At 47.7% G+C, this 18,424-nt stretch overlaps 1 protein-coding gene across 12 annotated transcripts in view; it reads left to right on the plus strand.

The window, feature by feature from the left end:
* LOC116948693 (insulin-like growth factor 2 mRNA-binding protein 3) overlaps positions 1–18,424 on the plus strand; it is an 83,535-nt gene that overhangs the window by 53,145 nt on the left and 11,966 nt on the right. For 6 of the 12 annotated variants that reach the window (XR_012945933.1, XM_032965647.2, XM_032965649.2 and 3 more), the window contains 13 exons: positions 4,347–4,404; positions 5,784–5,835; positions 6,682–6,745; positions 7,568–7,924; positions 8,633–8,767; positions 9,883–10,005; positions 10,479–10,614; positions 11,540–11,665; positions 12,746–12,799; positions 14,257–14,373; positions 15,164–15,238; positions 15,753–15,884; positions 18,259–18,372. Coding sequence is in view for 11 of the 12 variants with exons in the window: in XM_032965647.2 (XP_032821538.1) it covers positions 4,347–4,404; positions 5,784–5,835; positions 6,682–6,745; positions 7,568–7,924; positions 8,633–8,767; positions 9,883–10,005; positions 10,479–10,614; positions 11,540–11,665; positions 12,746–12,799; positions 14,257–14,373; positions 15,164–15,238; positions 15,753–15,884; positions 18,259–18,372 (1,543 nt within the window). In the remaining variant the exon portion in view is untranslated. The remainder of the gene's footprint in view (positions 1–4,346; positions 4,405–5,783; positions 5,836–6,681; positions 6,746–7,567; positions 7,925–8,632; positions 8,768–9,882; positions 10,006–10,478; positions 10,615–11,539; positions 11,666–12,745; positions 12,800–14,256; positions 14,374–15,163; positions 15,239–15,752; positions 15,885–18,258; positions 18,373–18,424) is intronic. The other 6 variants (XM_032965648.2, XM_032965653.2, XM_032965658.2 and 3 more) reach the window with 3 other exon arrangements.

Raw genomic sequence — 18,424 nt, forward strand, 5'->3', positions numbered from 1 at the left:
ATGACAAAAGCAAAGCAAATAAAATAAAGTTACAGCAATTAAGTGAATATCAGTGTATCAAAAGAATGTGTTTCTGGGTAGTGTAGTGTTATTTCCTAATTGCTTGTGCCTGAAAAGTACAGAAAATTACTATTATTCCTCGCAAATTTTGCTTTTGTGACCAAGGCAGTGATATTTACCACATAAAGTCAGAAAAAAAACATTAATCAAAATTAACGTGTATTTATACTGAAGTAATACAAAAATGACTATATAGTGATATAAATCAGAGCAAAAACAACTGCGTGGTGCATGAAAACTCGAATATATTGCGCGTGCGTGAATCGATGTTAAATTATAAATTCCCTCTCGCGGAAGCTGGCTTGGGCAGATTATTAAAATGTGAAAGTGGCTTCCCACTCAGAGAGGGGGGGGGGTAGAGAACCATTGCTTGCAGCCAGGGTGAGAGTCCAATTGGGGTTACAAGTCTGTTTCTAGGGAGAGCTGGTTTACAAAGAAAAGATACAAGAGTCGTAAAAGCGAATTTGCAAGAAAACAAAGCGTTAAATGTTATAAATAAAATTCAATTGAAAGAAATAAAAAAAACAATTAACACGGAGGCAAAAATAACACAAATCAGATAAATTGGAAGTGCGGAACTTAACGAGGTAGAACAGCGATAAAGAAGCGATTGCACTCGGCTTCAAAGTAATTAATCCGATTGATCGTAGAAGATCGTGTAAAACATTAATGTGGGGCAGTGCTCTTCCACTTATGATGTGAAACTGAATTTCTTTCTCTTTATGAGACCTCCTTTGCCGGTAACAAGATATAGGAATAGGTTTTACCCTTTTAACTGGCACAAAAACTGACACCTTTATTCAAGGCATCATGTTTGCAATAACCACAACACAAGCAGTCAAAATGCAAACAAAAAAGACAACTCTGATAATGATATGCACTGTCCTTGAAATTGATTGGTCCACACCCGAGACGGCTTTTCTTAGAGCCTAGTCTCCATTGGTGTTGGACCAGAAGACGCCAAAAGGCGTACAACTCAAAAACAGCCCTCAATACTCTGATAGTGCGCTGTTTTTGAGTTGTACGCCTTTTGGCGTCTTCTGGTCCAACACCAATGGAGACTAGGCTCTAAGAAAAGCTGTCTCGGGTGTGGACCAATCAAATTCAAGGACAGTGCATATTATTATCAGAGTTGTCTTTTTTGTTTGCATTTTGACTGCTTGTGTTGTGGTTATTGCAAACATTGATGCCTTGAATAAAGGTGTCAGTTTTTGTGCCAGTTAAAAGGGTAAAACCTATTCCTAATTTCTTTCTCTTTGTTGATCCCTCTAGCCGTGTGCACTTAGGTCCCCTACCGCGCTGCGCGGTTGTCATTTGTCGAGCCGGGCATCCCTTGCTAAAGAGACTCTCGCCACCTCACGTGGGGATCTCGCTTGGTGACAAAAAGTGTCAAGCGTCATTATTATCGGATGGCAAGCGGAGGTGCGAGCGGTCAGCACACGGTGCTGCTATACACCTAGCGACCCGAGTACGATTCCCGGCCAAGGCTAACGACTGTAATAGTGAGTGATATCTGAACCGATCCTGGTGAAGTGTAGATCAAACAATCCCCACGGCCAACACGGTGTGTGTGTGTGTCGTGGCTTTTATCCAGCAGTGGATTGACAAATGCTGTTAAATCGACTTCGTTATTTTAAAATCTCCCTGTTTAAAGTGCTGAGACAGTGGCTGGATTTTCGACATTTTTCCTGACGGTGTTGGGGTTGAGGGAATCGTGTATTGTGCAGAAAATTCGCCTGGTGCACTCAGGTGCTCGTGGGTGGCAAGATGCGGAACATTCTTGAGAATTAAATTGACAGTGTCTTCCTCCACCCCCCCCCCCAGGCACGATCATCGAGTTGCTTTGCAGTCGTAGCATTTGTTCTGTGTTTTAATGAGAATCGATCAGATATATATAGCGGTAAAGGGAAAAACGTGGGGCATTATTGTGACCCGACACCTGCGCTGTGTATTTTCCTTTCCCTCCTTCCCTCTCTTTCTCTCTTAACGTCGGCAGCCGTTTCGTGTGAGACCGTTAAGAGGATCTTATAAACGGGCAATTATTTAATGAAATGCTTTAGGAGTCCAATTAGTTTTAATAATGGGCAATAAAAAAAACACGTACGAGTGACTCGAAGCAGGTGTAGCAGCGAGGTACTGGGTTGTACCGATCGGTGCTTGCGGTCGACCGCTCGCGTACGATCGTGGAAATAGCCCCGACCGCTCCGTGACTATTCTATGAAGCATCAACGTTCGTCTTAATTGTGTGATTCCAGTATAATTGGTGTCTTAGCATTTATTTCTGCATTAACGTTAATTCATAACAATAATGGCAAATATGTATTTATTAAGCGCCGGTGAGTGTCGAGGGAAGGCTCTGCCACATTGGGGATGTTTGAGTGAGTCATAATTGGATTTTTGGGTTGGGAAAAAAAATGATCTGAAGGAAGGGGGTGACACTCAGACCTGCCACCTTATGGACACACCTCTCACAGCCATAGACCTACAATATCTGGCTAACTGTCGTGGTTGATGGTGGTGGTGGTGGCGGCCACCCATCCACGTACCAAGCAGGGCTCAATACTGCTCAGCTCCCAACATCTGATTATATGAATATTATTGCCAATCACAAATGGACACATTTGGCAGTATTTAAGAAACCAGAATGTAGATTTTTTTTCTTTGGGCTGGTTTTGATAGCGATGCCTTTGAGGTGAGGTTGGTGGATCACAGAAATGGAACTGTTGGTTGTGCGTGCGACTCCCACTTGCAAGACAACGAGGTGGTGTGTGTAGGGGCAGTACAGTAAGGAGGTTGCAGGCAGGTTATGTTTGTGGATTTTGAGTGTTTCTCCTGGTGTGTGTGTGTGTGTTTTCTTCACAATAATATTGACCGGATATCCCAGTTCAGCAGCCCGAGACTCGGACTTTCATGTAAATAATTAGATTTTATTTTCTGATTATATACTCTTGTCCGTGGAAAGATGCGTGGGTTGTGTCATTCCTTGTAAATTAGATTGATCCACTCTTACGAAGGTGGCAACAATGAAAGTCGTGCATATTTGATTCGCCTTGGTTTCATAAAAAATATAAACTAGAAAGTAAATAACCAGCCGAACTTTAACTTCTTTACCGTAGCTTTAGTCAAATCCAAAATTTTGTCATTGTCTCTTCTGCAATGTTACTCCGATTGTGCTCTCGACTTTAAGGACATTTCCATTCATAACTCTCGCAGGGCAGTGCTTCACTCCTTGATAGAGATTGGTCTGCGGAAGGAGACGGCGTGCGGACTCCATCAGATAACCTTTGAACTGACCTCTTATCCACATTGGCAGAGCAGCACGTTCCACGTGGCCTGCTAAAGAGATATTCTTTGTGTGGCGATCAATCCAATAAATGTGCCAAATTTAGGCACGTGAATTCAGAAATTAGTGCAACATTTTTTTTGTCATGACCATCAACTCCATGGCACCTGAAATCCCGGTAAAACCGCAGGCAGCTGAAACCTGGATGAGAACCCATGCCCTCGGGTTTGCTGGCTCAGTGCTCGGACCTCTGAACCACGCGGGCCATCTCTAGCTACGTCAGGAGTAAACGTTTACAATGTCGTGTTGTGACTGAGTCGAGGGAGGGATTACAAAAAAAGGAAGGAAAGGTGCTTTAAGAGAGGCAGCGAGTCAACACGGCTTTCTTTTTATTGATCCCTGCGAAGGCTGTTCCGAGTGTTGCAACGCGTGCGTTTGGTCTGCGGTGGCAACAACTTAGCATCTCTGGCCGACCGTCAGCTTTCAAGGCGATGTTAATGCTCGTGGCGCAAGCGAAAAACGCAACTTGGATCTGCGGCGAAACGGAATTCCGCGCGCGCGCTCACGGCCCCTAGCGACGCCGAGGGAGACGGAGGTGGCTTTGGCGGTAGCGGCGCCGCAGTTACGGCTCCGTCGTTGTCGACGTGCCAGCGGTCGGCAAGCAATGGCTCGGTGCGCGTCGCAGCGGTTTTCGCACGACTCGCGCGATGGACTTCGCGGTCTGGCGCTTGCGTGTTGCGGGCGACGAGGGGACCTCTCTGCTGACGGGCGATTATAGACTTAGCGGATGTGTCGGAGGTAAGAGGGTGTCGTCGAGCGCCCGCCGCTCATCAGGAGCGTGTCGGTGGAGACCTGCCGCTTACCCTTTTAAAGCAAGTGAGTCTTGCCTAAGGGAAATGTAATTATTGCAGCGTGTTCATTTTGTGACGTCGCTCTAATGGTTTGTGCCTGTGTGTCTGTGTGTTGTGTGCGTGCAAATTTGTGTTCTTCCCGTGGCCGGTAGGAGTCGCAAGATCCAAGTTCGGAACATCCCTCCCCAAATGCAATGGGAGGTCAGTGAAGTATGCGATAGTTTTTACTCACTGAGCGCTGTACACGTGTGTGTTGGTGATAAATAAAATAAATGAATCTTCTTGTGTTCCATATCTCGCGATGAAAACGCATTGTGTGTTCTGTCGGCCAATTGGATGCCTCCAGCTTTAACCGTTAATCATCACTGATAAGCACCGAAAGAGAGAAACCAGCCCAGAGTTGGTGTATTTCAACAAAATTCTGATAGTTTACATACTTCTAAAATACAAATACAACGTATTTAATTTTGATGTGCAGATATGGATCTCAAGTTAATTTGTGTATTTTATTTATGAGTAAAAGTGTAAAGTTTTGCAAACCTATTTATGTTAACCATTCTCTTACGTGGTAACATTTTAACATTTAAATTTGATATTCTTGAACAAAAATCTTCTTATGACCGATAACGAAATACTGTATTGTTATTTGTAAATAAACGTGCACACATACAAACAACACGTACATCCGTACATAATGCACACCATTGCATACGCATACATGCGATTGTATGTACAGTTATATGTTAAAACACACACAGAAACATACTTGCATATGGACACATGTCTGTGTCATGCTAGTGCTTAGTTTTATTATAATTTTCATGATCGTAAATGCATTTACGTCAAACAAAGACGGTCACCGCATCGCGCGCTTTCAGATGCGCTTCTGCAGTCATCTGGAACGCTCTTCCTTCCGATATTAGGAAGCTACTGGAGCTCATGCACTTTTACATCGTCTAGATTGACAACATAATTTCTTTAGAACTGCTCTTTGTTTAGTTTGTTGTCCTTCCCCCCGCATCTCTGATGAGCACGGTTGGCTACGTACAGTGCGAAAGAAGTTCAACATACATAAAATGTACGCATGTGCATGCCATTCAATCGTTCACATTCTACTATCAATGTTGCTCTTAATTTGCCTCATTTCTAAGCAGCGAAATGTTTCTTAAACTCTGCCCCACCCGCCCCCAACCCCCACCTCTTTCCCACACCCAGCAGGATTAATCGGTACACCGCAGTTAGATCGATCGGTCGGCCGGTCGCCCGACTGGTGGGGCACAGTGTGGGTAATCGTCGCACCTCTTCCCGAGATGTCTGGCCAGCGTGGAAGAGTAGGCCAAACATGGTCCTCTAAAGAGGGGTTCTCGTGAGCTCTCTCTCTACTGCAGGCCCCATCTGGCCAGCAGTGGCATGAGCGAGCTATAGCAGGGCGGGGTGGGGGGGGGGCTGCACCTTTCGCTCGAGCAGCAGATCGACGCGCGTTGTAGAACAAGGCAGAAATGCGCTCCGTAGCTCCAAGACCAAACGTGTTTTGTTTTTGTCATCTCGGGTTTGTTCAGTTTAATTAATCGGGGGGTTCTTGTTTGTAGGTTTTAGATGGCCTGCTAGCTCAGTACGGGACTGTGGACAACTGTGAACAAGGTGAGACTCTTGCTCAATCCTTCAGATCTGAAGCTCGCTCGGTAAAATCAAATTGCGCGGCAGGTTGATTGTGTCTCTCGGCGACTGTAACAAGAAACCCCTGTCACACTACATTTGTGTTTTGCGCTTAATTTTGGCAAATTCCAGCTCTTGATAATTAAAACTTTGATTGGAATTTGTCACAAAATCTTTGCAGGGCATGAAGAGGTGCGCCTGTCGTTTGGGATAAAGAGGTCACTCGAAGTGACCTCAGAAGTAGTTCTGTGATGTCATCTTCTGGGGCCATTCTCTGATATAGGGGCTAAATGGAAACGTCTTCATCTCGGGACTTGATGTTGAAAGCACAATCGGGATCTCCTGCAAAAGGAGTAGGGAAAATTGCGTGGCCCTTTAATTCATCACACCGGCATCTTGTTGGAAATTACAGATATATAGCCTGCTCGGCTTACATTTTGGACAATGGCCCTTCCTCGTGGGAAGAATGATTTGTGTTTTCAACACATTTTTTCCTCGATCGCCTGCTTTGCTTCCGTCACATCTCGGAAGCTAAGCAGGCTTTGAGCCTGGATGGTGCTTAGATGGGTGGCCACCATGCACAACAGGATGTTAGAGGCTGCAGGGCTACGTGGTGACCGAGCATAATCCATCGTTGTACTCTGCTTGTACGCTGCCACATCTATGTTCCCCAACCTTCGCCAAAACGAATGCACCGACTAACTCCAACGACCCACGTGGCGTGGGGAAGGCCTTCGTTCAGCAGTGGAGAGATAACGGACTGTGTTGTCGACTTTACAACTGTCTCTCGGTGCATTGCTTGACGTGTATGCATGCGCGTGCTTCTTGCAGTGAACACAGAGAGCGACACGGCAGTTGTGAACGTGACCTTTGGCAGCAGGGAGCAGGCCCGGCAGTGAGTGTCACCTCCACCCACTCCCCCCCCCACTACCACTACTACCATCCATAAAATTATTAGCACACAGAACTTGCAATCTGGAGATCACTGGTGTGGCGTTTCAAACAGTGGGGCGTGTTTCTTGAATCCCACTTGTACTGTTCACCCAGCGATGTAAATGGGCACACTAGTAGACCAAATATGCTCTCTGCGGCAGTGTGAGTAGGCAATTGTAGGGCTGCACCTTTATTTTAACAAATATTCCTCCCAGCTGCGTAGAGCGAGCAGCTCACAGGCTGAAGGTTACGAGTCCAAATCCTAGCTGGGGGTTGACTCACCCCATCTCACACCCCCCCCCCCCCCCAGGTTTGAGAAAGGGAGTACCACCTTCTACTAAAGTCAACATTGGTTGCCCCTACGGATAGACTCGCACCCATCATAGGAATGTGCAATTTCCACCACTGGCTCGGGGGCTGAAAACGAGAGATGAGCCACCGCCTCACGAAATCAATTAAAACACGTGGTCTGTTTGTAAGCCAATTTGTTCGTAAGTCTACTTCTGTCGATTCCAAACATGTAGTATGGCGTGTACACTAAATACGGGGAATGGCTTTAAAAGTTGTATATTCTTCTGTAAATGTAGATGCCACTGCTTCTTCATGTTCTGCAGATGTAGATGCCACCACCGCCATCTATTGCGCGGCGGTTGAACTTACGACTCTCAATCCGAACAGGCAACTGGACATACGGACCAGGTTTGTTCGTATCTCTGAAAGTTCGTCGAGTCAAATGTTCGTAGGTAGAGGAGTCCCTGTCCGTACGTGCGTCTACCCCCTCCAGGGCCATCGACAAGCTCAATGGCCACCAGCTGGAGGGCTACTCACTCAAGGTGGTCTACATCCCGGACGAGAGCGCCGGGCCGCCCCCCGGTCGCCGGGGGTTCCCGGGCGGCCGCTTCGGGGGCCGCCAGCCCGGGGGGGGCGGCGGGCAGGCAGCAGGAGGCGGCGGCGGCGGCCTGGGCCCCGGCGGTGCATCGGGGGGGCCCGGGGGACCGCACGGCGGGGGCCAGTCCGGCGGCGGGGGCCGGCAGCAGGGCGAGGTGCCGCTGAGGATGCTGGTGCCGAGCCAGTACGTGGGCGCCATCATCGGCAAGGAGGGGGCCACCATCAAGAACATCACGCAGCAGACGCAGTCCAAGTGAGAGGCCAAGCCGTGACGTGCATGCATACGCGCGTCTACAAAGACCCCCCGCTCCCCCAGTGTAGCCTTTAAGCAGACTGTGGGGGTATAAGTGCTGTTAGCGAGCACCTATGAAGGTCAGAAAGACACACGAGGAGATGGGTGGCTAGCGCCACGGCTGGCCGCCTTTGTCTCCCATGTGGCGATGTTTACACACCTTGCAAGGTGCTCATTTGAGGCTGAGTCGACCTAGGGGAGGCCCAGGAACCAGTTCAAATTATCGCCATTGATGTTGGCCGTGAACGGGAATGGCACTTGGGTTTCTGGGTTCATTGCGCAGCACGCTAACTGCTCCAGTACCACTCCCCACTCGCGCAGAAATACAAAGAACCCCCCCACCAGTAAAAAAAACTGTTGGGACAAGTTCTGTTAGTGAGCATCTACTGAGGCCAGCATAACAAACACATGAACACCATCGCCTCCCCCAGTGCTGGTGTTCACTACGCACCGTAACCAGGTACTCATTTAAGGCTGGGTCGACTTACGGGAGTGCCGGGTTTAGGTTCAGATATCACTGGGCACTGATGTCAGCTGTCACCCCACGGAATCAGGCGTTGAAAATACACAAACAGAAGCCACAAGCACCTCCGCGTCTCGGAGCTGCGCGTGAACATTGAGCGCGATGTCGTCATCGTCATCCCGACTCTTCCATCCCGTCCCGTCCAGGGTGGACATCCACCGCAAGGAGAACGTGGGCTCGGCTGAGAAGCCAATCACGATCCAGTCGACGGCAGAGGGCAGCTCAGCAGCGTGCCGCCTCATCCTGGAGGTCATGCAGAAGGAAGCGCTGGACACGAAAACGTGAGTGAGAGAGAGCTCGCCCCGTCATCCGCGCGCTGTCACCCGCCGCTCCCTGCACTGCGATCGCGTATGGGTGGTGCTCGATTGTATTGTTTGTTTGGAGGCGAGCTCACGTCCACTATTGATTGAGAAAGTGTTAATGTGCCCTGCGTTAACATCACCTGTCAAAACACATGACTGTTTAAATGTTGATGATATGATAAGTATCTTGCCCCGTGTTATTATATACCTCTGAAAGTATCTTATCTACAGCACATAATTAGCTGTAGTATCCACCCACCTACCTACCCACCCACCCTACCGAATAGGACCCATTCACCAACCTCACCAACAGCCTATCTCATGTATTGTGTTCTTGGTGATGGTGCTTGTACTGACGATGCCCATGTGAACCCTGTATTGACGTGATCACTCTTTGTTGATCCCGTGTAATGGTTGTGCAATGGTTCGCTTCAGTGTCTCGATACGAGTCTCCTCTGAATATAGCGGCCCCTAGTGGCTGCACAGGTGACATTAACACGTGACATACAACACGTACAAATCCTAACACTTTTATTCTCACTCATGCGCCTATCCCGAGCTTGACGAACAGTATGAATCAAAGAGTACATAAGTGGTTGCAATGCTATTACCCACGCTAACCCCATGTTAACCTCGTGTTTTATTACATATCAATGCCGTTTACGATTTGTTTAAATATAAGCTCATGTTTTTCGTTAACTAAGCGAGTGTTTATCTTCACTGTTCAAAGGCCTTTAATAGTAGCTGCCAAAAAAAATCGCAACCAAAGACCAAATATGGGCGCCACTATGGAAAGTTGTTAACTACCTCGCCTGATATACACAAGGTCGTGGGTTCGATCCCGACCCCGACGCTGTATATTTGGAGTCGGCATGTTCTCTCCGTCACATGGATTTTTCTCCGGGTCCTCCTGGTTTTTCTCTCCACATAGTATTTGGCTGCTATAAATTTCCACGTGAGAAGCCCCTTCGTTGAGCTATCATTTGTGACCAGCTCGCTTCTGGAAAATAGCCTATACAGCTCAGCGGGCCTTACCTGGTAAAATAAAAAATAGTTTTTAAATAGATAATTTCACCCTGGACGTGCGATCGCAGTGCCGAGGAGGTCCCGCTGAAGATCCTCGCTCACAACAACTTCGTGGGTCGTCTCATTGGCAAGGAGGGGCGCAACTTGAAGAAGATCGAGCAGGATACCAACACCAAGATTACCATCTCGCCGTACGGAGACCGCACACACCACCGCGTTCGTCTTGCTTTCAAAACCACCGCGTTCGTCTTGCTTTCAAAACCACATTCGCAAGCTTTATGTTTAAATTATTTTGCGCCGTATGTGGCCAACCTTGCTAATCGGAGGCGTTGATATTGAGTGTACAGGCACCGGAGCCCACAGGTCGGCGGTGCCCAGGTTCTGGGTATTATGTAAAGGAGAGGCACTGTTTGAAATTAATCGCAAGTATCACTCGTAGGTTGTAGATAGATGGATAGTTTTTATTTATTTAAGCAGGAAGGACCGAGTGAGCCGTTCGGCTCTTTCATGGGTGTCCTGCGACGGTACAGATGTTATACACTGTGTGTCACGGCCAAGTTAAAATGTTAGTTTCTTGGCTACATTTAAAAAAAGTCATCCTTGAAGTCTCTCAATGACGTAACACGGTCTAATCTTTGCCGGGTGACTTGCGCTCCGTCACCAGGCTGCAGGAGTTGACCCTTTACAACCCGGAGCGGACCATCACCGTGAAGGGCTCCATTGAAGCCTGCTCGCAGGCCGAGGTGGAGATCATGAAGAAGCTTCGCGAGGCCTACGAGAATGACCTGGCAGCCATGACGGTACCTACCCCTCCTGTCGCCACCTCCTCTGAGGAAAACCTCATTCTTTCAAACTAAATATTTTTTGTATTTTACCAGGTAAGGCCCACTGGGCTATATAGCTCTTTTTCAGAGGAGACCTGGCCACAAATGATAGATCAACGAAGTGGCTGATCATGTGAAAATTGATATCAGCCAAATATTATAAATGCATGTTGATTCTAAATGTGCAGAGAAAAACCAGAAAACCCGGAGATAAATCCACGCGAACATGGGGAGAACAAGGAAACTCTAAATACACAGGCATCAGGGTTGGGATCAAACCCACGGCCTCCTGCATACCTGGCGCGAGGTAGTTAAATGGCTACATAGCTCAGTGGGCTTTACCTGGTAAAAGTAAAATACATATTTTTTTCATAATAAAGGTTTTTGGGTTAGATCGCGTTATTTATAAATGTGTCGAAACCCTCCACCACCCGACACGGCCAATCAGCAAAATAAAGTGTCACGTTGACAAAAGACAATTAGTTCACTACTTTAGCCCACCGGTGTGTTGAAGAGTGAATCCACAACATTTACAGTTTGAATACGACGTTTCGCTGGTAATTACATCCAGCATCATCGGGCGAATTGCCCGATGTCACGTTGTCTTTGGTCAACGTGACACTTTATTTTTGCTGATTGGCCGTGTCGGGTGCTGGAGGGTTTCGACACATTTATAAATAACGCGATCTAACCCAAAAACCTTTATTATGAATAATATTGGTCGCGAAAGCCTACGTGTTAAACCAAATATTTTTTTGTTTAGTTTTAATGATTGTCCATGAAGGTTCCTCTCGTGAATCGCGGCATAAAACTGCCATTCAGTGCCACTGGGCGAGAAGAGGTCTTAATGTCTGTATCTCACGAGCGGTGTCACTCCCATCCTGTTCTTAACTTTTGGCAGCAACAAGCGAATCTGATCCCAGGCCTGAACCTCGGAGCCGTGGGCCTCTTCCAGCCATCGATGCCGATGGTGCCACCGCCGGTGGGCTCCGGAGGCCCCTCCTCCTCCTCCTACATGGGCCTCATGGTGAGCAGCCTCACAAGCGGCAGAAGCTCTGGGCGTCAGAATCAGATGAAATTGGCGCAGACCTTCCTTGTAGAGTGTTTGTTTTGTTTACCATTATCATTGTGTTGTTGTTCCCATCAATATCACAGTCATTTATCAAATTTGGCAAATATGTACTGTTATGCCGGGACACACATGGCCTACTCTTGTTTTGAATGACAACATGGAAACTTTTAACATCCTCTTTGAGCCAGACGACACCCCTGATTAGCACGGATGGCTACGTACGGTGCGAAAGAAGTTCAACATACATACGTAGTAATTTCACAGTTAATATACATGCAGGATTAACCAGGGCAACCGCTGGGCTCAAACCGCGAACCTCTGCAACGAGCAGTAAACACGCTACCGCTCGGCCAGGTCACTTGCTCTAGAAGTATCAGGATCGTCATTGTCATGATCATTGCACAGCATCTCTTAACTATGAGTCTCCTTTGCCAGTTTTGCCATCAACATTTTAACCAGACATGATTATTATCACTGTCATCGTTATAATCATCAGACGCAGCAGCAAATTCATCGGTATGATTATTGAACATCCCGTATTCATCATTATCATTGTCATCTAACCACCGTTATCTATGATTCACCGTTATCTTTTTTGGATATTTTCACTGGTGAGATGAAGGCAGCCGGGTGCACCTGCTGCTGGCCACGCCACCACCTGGTCACAAGTGCTCTAAAGCTGCAACAACCTTAATAGCCACTTGTGGACAGCATTTATCCTGAAGGTCTCCCGTCTGTTGAGCGGAGGAAGAGTATGCGTGTGTGTGCGTGTACATGTCTGAGTGCGCACATGTGCGTGTGTTTGTAGGAGCGGGTGTGCACGCACGCGTGCGATTGTGTGTGCGTGTGCACACACCCACGTGTGTTTGCGTGAGCGTGTGTTGTGCACACCGGTGTGGATTAGTTGGTATACGTTTGCACACATCCCTGCGTGTGTCTGTATGCGTGCGCGTGCGTTCGCGCGTGTCCGTTTACACGTGCGTGCTTGCCCGCGCGTGTGCGTACGTGTGTGTGTGTGCGTGCCATCCGGTGTAGGCTTGGCATGCCGCCGCGGCCCCGGGTTCCGCCCCGGGTGTTCCGTCGTGCCCCGTAAGTGCGCTGGCACGCACAAGCGCCAAGCCTATTAACGAACACTTGCCTCCTTTTTTTTTCTCGCGTTCAATAAGTTCCGCCGCAGGCTTGGCCAGTGACCACCAACGCCACCAACCCTCCTTCGCTGCACTCTCCGCCGCTGCCACGCGCGCACCGGAAAACTAAAGTGGAAATAGCCGTTTTCAAATAACGTGTTTTAACAGTGCTTGGGCAGGATTCCATTTCACCGAACGATGTCATTGTTTTCGTTTTTTGCCTCTCAACGTTATAAGTATAACCGTCTGCTCTCCGCGAGTCCTCTTAACATTGCGCATCGGGCAATCTCTTCTGCTGTGCAAATTCTTTGTGCGTCTCTTCAACACCTCCAAAACTCGTGGAAGCCACTGCTTGGCTCGGCTTTGCTGCCTTCTCCTGTTCACCTGTGGGCGTGTTTTCTGTACCGTAAAAGTTACACGCAGCAGCGTTTATAGAGAAGGCGAAGGGGGACAACTAATTTGTGGGGAGGTACCAGCTAATCGCTGCCATTTTGTTTGCCTTCTTTTACAAGCGCTGGGAATTTTGTTTGCCATGGCATTGCGTAAGACATTGCTTCTTAAAAATATTAAACAAATTTCACGGACCTTAATCCCTAAGACCTCACGCTTCCCCTGCAGGGAACCTAAGATCTGGATTTCATTAATTATGATACATTTTTAATGGTTTTCAATTCAGGTTGAAATTGTTTACACATTAGCACGCTGTGTCGTGTCCATAGTGAAGGTGGGAGCACTGTAACTCTTGTCGAGAGGATACCATGTGAATGAATCTAGTATTACATTGTCTTGCTATTAAGCACTTGCCCTAATAAAACCGGCCCCAATGATTAAGGGGGTGAGGCACAAACCAGGGCAAAAAGGATAATTTCTGAATATTCAAACGTGTTTTGCCCTGACAGCTGCCCTTGGTCTTCCGAATGGTTATAAAGACAAACTCACTTTGGAAAGCATTACAGGATCCATGTTGCGTGCATTATTTTTTTCCCAACTTGTAAATAACGACGCCTCCTTCATTGGTCATATGATGCATCGCGATGGGTCACATGACCTTGCACGCACTAACGTATACAGCACATGCAGAGTTTCAGGTTTATTTTATTTAACGAGGTGAGAACTCGGATACCAGGATAAATTCTCATTTGTAACAGTGACCTGTAGCACCAAAACGATGCAACCAAAACAAAATAAAGTACAGCAATGAAGCGAATAGAAATCAAAACTAATTTGGATGGGTAGATGAACAGGACGATCCACTCTTGATTCACGTACAGATTTCACTTTTGCGTGTCAGGGCATGTGTCACGAAATCACGAAGGATTTTTCGATATGGCATGTGCACAGGTGTGGTGCACAGGTGTGGTGCACAGTGTGTGCTTACCATGCACGTGTGTGTTCCTGTGTGCACGTGTGCTTCCTCAGCCCTCGGAGCAAGAGACGGTCTTCCTCTTCATCCCGGCGCAAGCGGTGGGCGCCCTCATCGGCAAGAAGGGGCAGCACATCAAGCAGCTGTCTCGCTTTGCTGGCGCCTCCATCAAGGTGTCTTTATCGTCGCACTGCCCCCCCCCCCGCGGCGCCTCCACATCCAGCACCGTCGCCACCGCCATCACGGTCGTCGCATAACTGCGATCCTCATCTTTGTCGTCAACCTCACCATCGCTATCTTCCTCGCCACCGCCGCCATCGTCATCACCACCGTCCTCATCATTAGTATATATGTATGTTGAACTTATTTTGCACCATATATAGCCAACCATGCTAATCTGAGGTGCATGGGAAGAACAAACTAAAACACAAAAAGCAGTTATCACCATGGCTATTGTCCTCACCTTGGAAATCATCACCATCATCACCACCATCCTCAACATCACTAACATCCTCGATTGTCGCTGCCACCTTCCTCATCATCGGTATTATCATTGACACTAAATTCACTATCATCACTTGCTCTCAAGCACTGCCACAACAAGATTGACACAGTCTTCACAAAATAGGCATTTATGTTGGACACTATCCTTACTATCTCCATCACCACCGTTGTGATAATTATCATCACCACTATTGCCATCACCATTATCACCACCAGCACGACAATATGCATAATCAACTATCACCTATGACACCATCCCCATCATCATCATCGCCACGGATATCATCGGCATTACCGCTGCCACCATCGTCGCCAGCGCCATTACTGTTATCGCCATGCTACTATCCTCACCATCACCCCCACCACCATCACCATTATCACCACCACCATCCCCGCCATCACCGTCGCTACTTCCACAACCTATGCGAGCCACCGTTTGTCGTGTATACCATCTTACAGATTGCACCAGCAGATACGCCGGACTCCAAGGAGAGGATGGTGATCATCACGGGCCCTCCTGAGGCTCAGTTCAAGGTAATTTCCTTCAGCCGTGTTCTCTTGCCCAGGATCAAATACACTTTTGAGTGCGGCCGATCTCGTCAGCTCACACGCACGAAGCAGGGTTGGTGAGCCTGTCTCTGTGCTTGAATATGAGATTACAAGGATGGGAATACCGGGTGTTGCCGTGGTGGCGAGATGTCAACCACCTCGCTTGGTATACAGGAGGTCATGGGTTCGATGCCGACCCTGACACCCATATATTTGGAGTTTGCATCTTCTCCCCGTGGTCGCGTAGACTTTTCTCCGGGGCCTCTGTTTTTTCCCTTCACATTAGAAACATGCATTTAAGAGTATTTGGCTACTATAAATTTCCACATGATAAGCCACTTCGTTGAACTATCATTTTCTGAAAAAGAGCTATATAGCTCAGTGGGCCTTACCTGGTAAAATAAAAAATGGTTTAGTTTGGAGGCTGGGGCTGTTAAGATTGGCCAGCAGGTGGGTCTCAAAAGTGTTTCTCCCCCTTCTCCGGGGCCGGTGGATGCAGTCTCAGGGCCGCATCTACGGGAAACTCAAGGAGGAGAACTTCTTCAACCCCAAGGAGGAGGTGAAGTTGGAGGCGCACATCAAGGTGCCCTCGTCGGCAGCCGGCCGGGTCATCGGCAAGGGCGGCAAGACGGTGAGCATGGCCCGCAGCGACACCACACGGCTCCCGTTATGCTATTCATAATTATTGTTTTATATTTGTTGATTTATTATTAACTTGCCATTTGCCAGTTCGCTGCTGGATGAAGGCCTCGCCATGCCGTGCAGGTTATGGAGGCTATTTACCCATACTTCACCATGCTGGTCAGTGTGTATTTGTGAAGATGGGGAGCGTATATGTGGGAGCATAAAGGTACAGTGAGGGAAAAAAGTATTTGATCCCCTGCTGATTTTGTACGATTGCCCACTGACAAAGAAATGATCAGTCTATAATTTTAATGGTAGGTTTATTTGAACAGTGAGAGACAGAATAACAACAACAAAATCCAGAAAAGCACATGTTAAAATTTTTATAAATTGATTTGCATTTTAATGAGGGAAATAAGTATTGACCCTTGTTGGCAATCACAGAGGTCAGACGTTTCTTGTAGTTGACCACCAGGTTTGCACACACCTCAGGAGGAATTTTGTCCCACTCCTTTTTACAGATCTTCTCCAAGTCATTAAGTTTTCAAGGCTGACGTTTGGCAACTCGAACCTTCAGCTCCCTCCACAGATTTTCTATGGGATTTAGGTCTAGAGACTGGCTAGGCCACTTCAGGACCTTAATGTGCTTCTTCTTGAGCCACTCCTTTGTTGCCTTGGCTGTGTGTTTTGGGTCATTGTCATGCTGGAATACCCATCCACGACCCATTTTCAATGCCCTGGCTAAGGGAAGGAGGTTCTCACCCAAGATTTGACGGTACATGGCCCCGTCCATCGTCCCTTTGATGTGGTGAAGTTGTCCTGTCCCCTTAGCAGAAAAACACCCCCAAAGCATAATGTTTCCACCTCCATGTTTGACGGTGGGGATGGTGTTCTTGGGGTCATAGGCAGCATTCCTCCTCCTCCAAACACGGCAAGTTGAGTTGATGCCAAAGAGCTCCATTTTGGTCTCATCTGACCACAACACTTTCACCCAGTTGTCCTCTGAATCATTCAGATGTTCATTGACAAACTTCAGACGGGCATGTATATGTGCTTTCTTGAGCAGGGGGACCTTGCGGGCGCTGCAGGATTTCAGTCCTTCACGTCGTAGTATGTTACCAATTGTTTTCTTGGTGACTATGGTCCCAGCTGCCTTGAGATCATTGACAAGATCCTCCCGTGTAGTTCTGGGCTGATTCCTCACCGTTCTCATGATCATTGCAACTCCACGAGGTGAGATCTTGCATGGAGCCCCAGGCCGAGGGAGATTGACAGTTCTTTTGTGTTTCTTCCATTTGCGAATAATCGCATCAACTGTTGTCACCTTCTCACCAAGCTGCTTGGCAATGGTTTTGTAGCCCATTCCAGCCTTGTGTAGGTCTACAATCTTGCCCCTGACATCCTTGGAGAGCTCTTTGGTCTTGGCCATGGTGGAGAGTTTGGAATCTGATTGATTGATTGCTTCTGTGGACAGGTGTCTTTTATAGAGGTAACAAGCTGAGATTAGGAGCACTCCCTTTAAGAGTGTGCTCCTAATCTCCGCTCGTTACCTGTATAAAAGACACCTGGGAGCCAGAAATCTTTCTGATTGAGAGGGGGTCAAATACGTATTTCCCTCATTAAAATTCAAATCAATTTATAACATTTTTGACATGCGTTTTTCTGGATTTTCTTGTTGTTATTCTGTCTCTCACTGTTCAAATAAACCTACCATAAAAATTATAGACTGATAATTTCTTTGTCAGTGGGCAAATGTACAAAATCAGCAGGGGATCAAATACTTTTTTTCCCTCACTGTAGATGATAATGGCGGGGTTTGTTAGATTGCCATTAACTGGCCACTGTCGCTTGCTGCTGCTGAAATCAGCCGTGACTGGGAATAGAGCTCGGGTCACCGGAATTATTATCCGGTGTTGTAATATAGTACGAGTGATATGGAGCTCTCCGTTGTTAGTCTGCATGACCCAGAAAGGATTGAGTGGCGTTAACATTTTTTGGTGGTCCAGAGACAGCGGTGGACATGTTATGGTGCTTATGTCAGGGACCAGGAACACATGGATCCGAGAGTATATGTAAGTTAGAGACATAGTGACTGCTCAGGAATTTAGAGTGGCTTTGGTAGGATACTTCATTAGAAAGGTGATGGCTGGTGGTGGATCGCTAACAACAAAGTGGCACCCAGAGGAGGGAACTTGCCCGCGAGGATGGCCGCCATGGAGATGGAACAATGATTAAATTAGCTAATGTGCAGGCACTCAATGGCGGTGACGACCTGGGGAGACCTTCATCCATTTGTGGATAAATCATGGCTGCTGCCGACGATGACGTGATGACGGTGATGATGATTGCGTGTCCCCTCCCATGTGTCCGTGCCGTGTCAGGTGAACGAGCTGCAGAACCTGACGAGTGCCGAGGTGGTGGTGCCACGGGATCAGACGCCGGACGAGAACGATCAGGTCGTCGTCAAAATCATCGGCCACTTCTTCGCCAGCCAGGTGAGCCTTAGTGTGCTTAGTTTCGCGCAAATATAAACGGAACCGCGTTGTG

The sequence above is a fragment of the Petromyzon marinus genome, chromosome 34, assembly GCF_048934315.1.
Source record: "Petromyzon marinus isolate PM22_M1 ecotype Great Lakes invasive population chromosome 34, UKy_Petmar_22M1.pri1.0, whole genome shotgun sequence".
Classification (NCBI taxonomy): domain Eukaryota; kingdom Metazoa; phylum Chordata; class Hyperoartia; order Petromyzontiformes; family Petromyzontidae; genus Petromyzon; species Petromyzon marinus.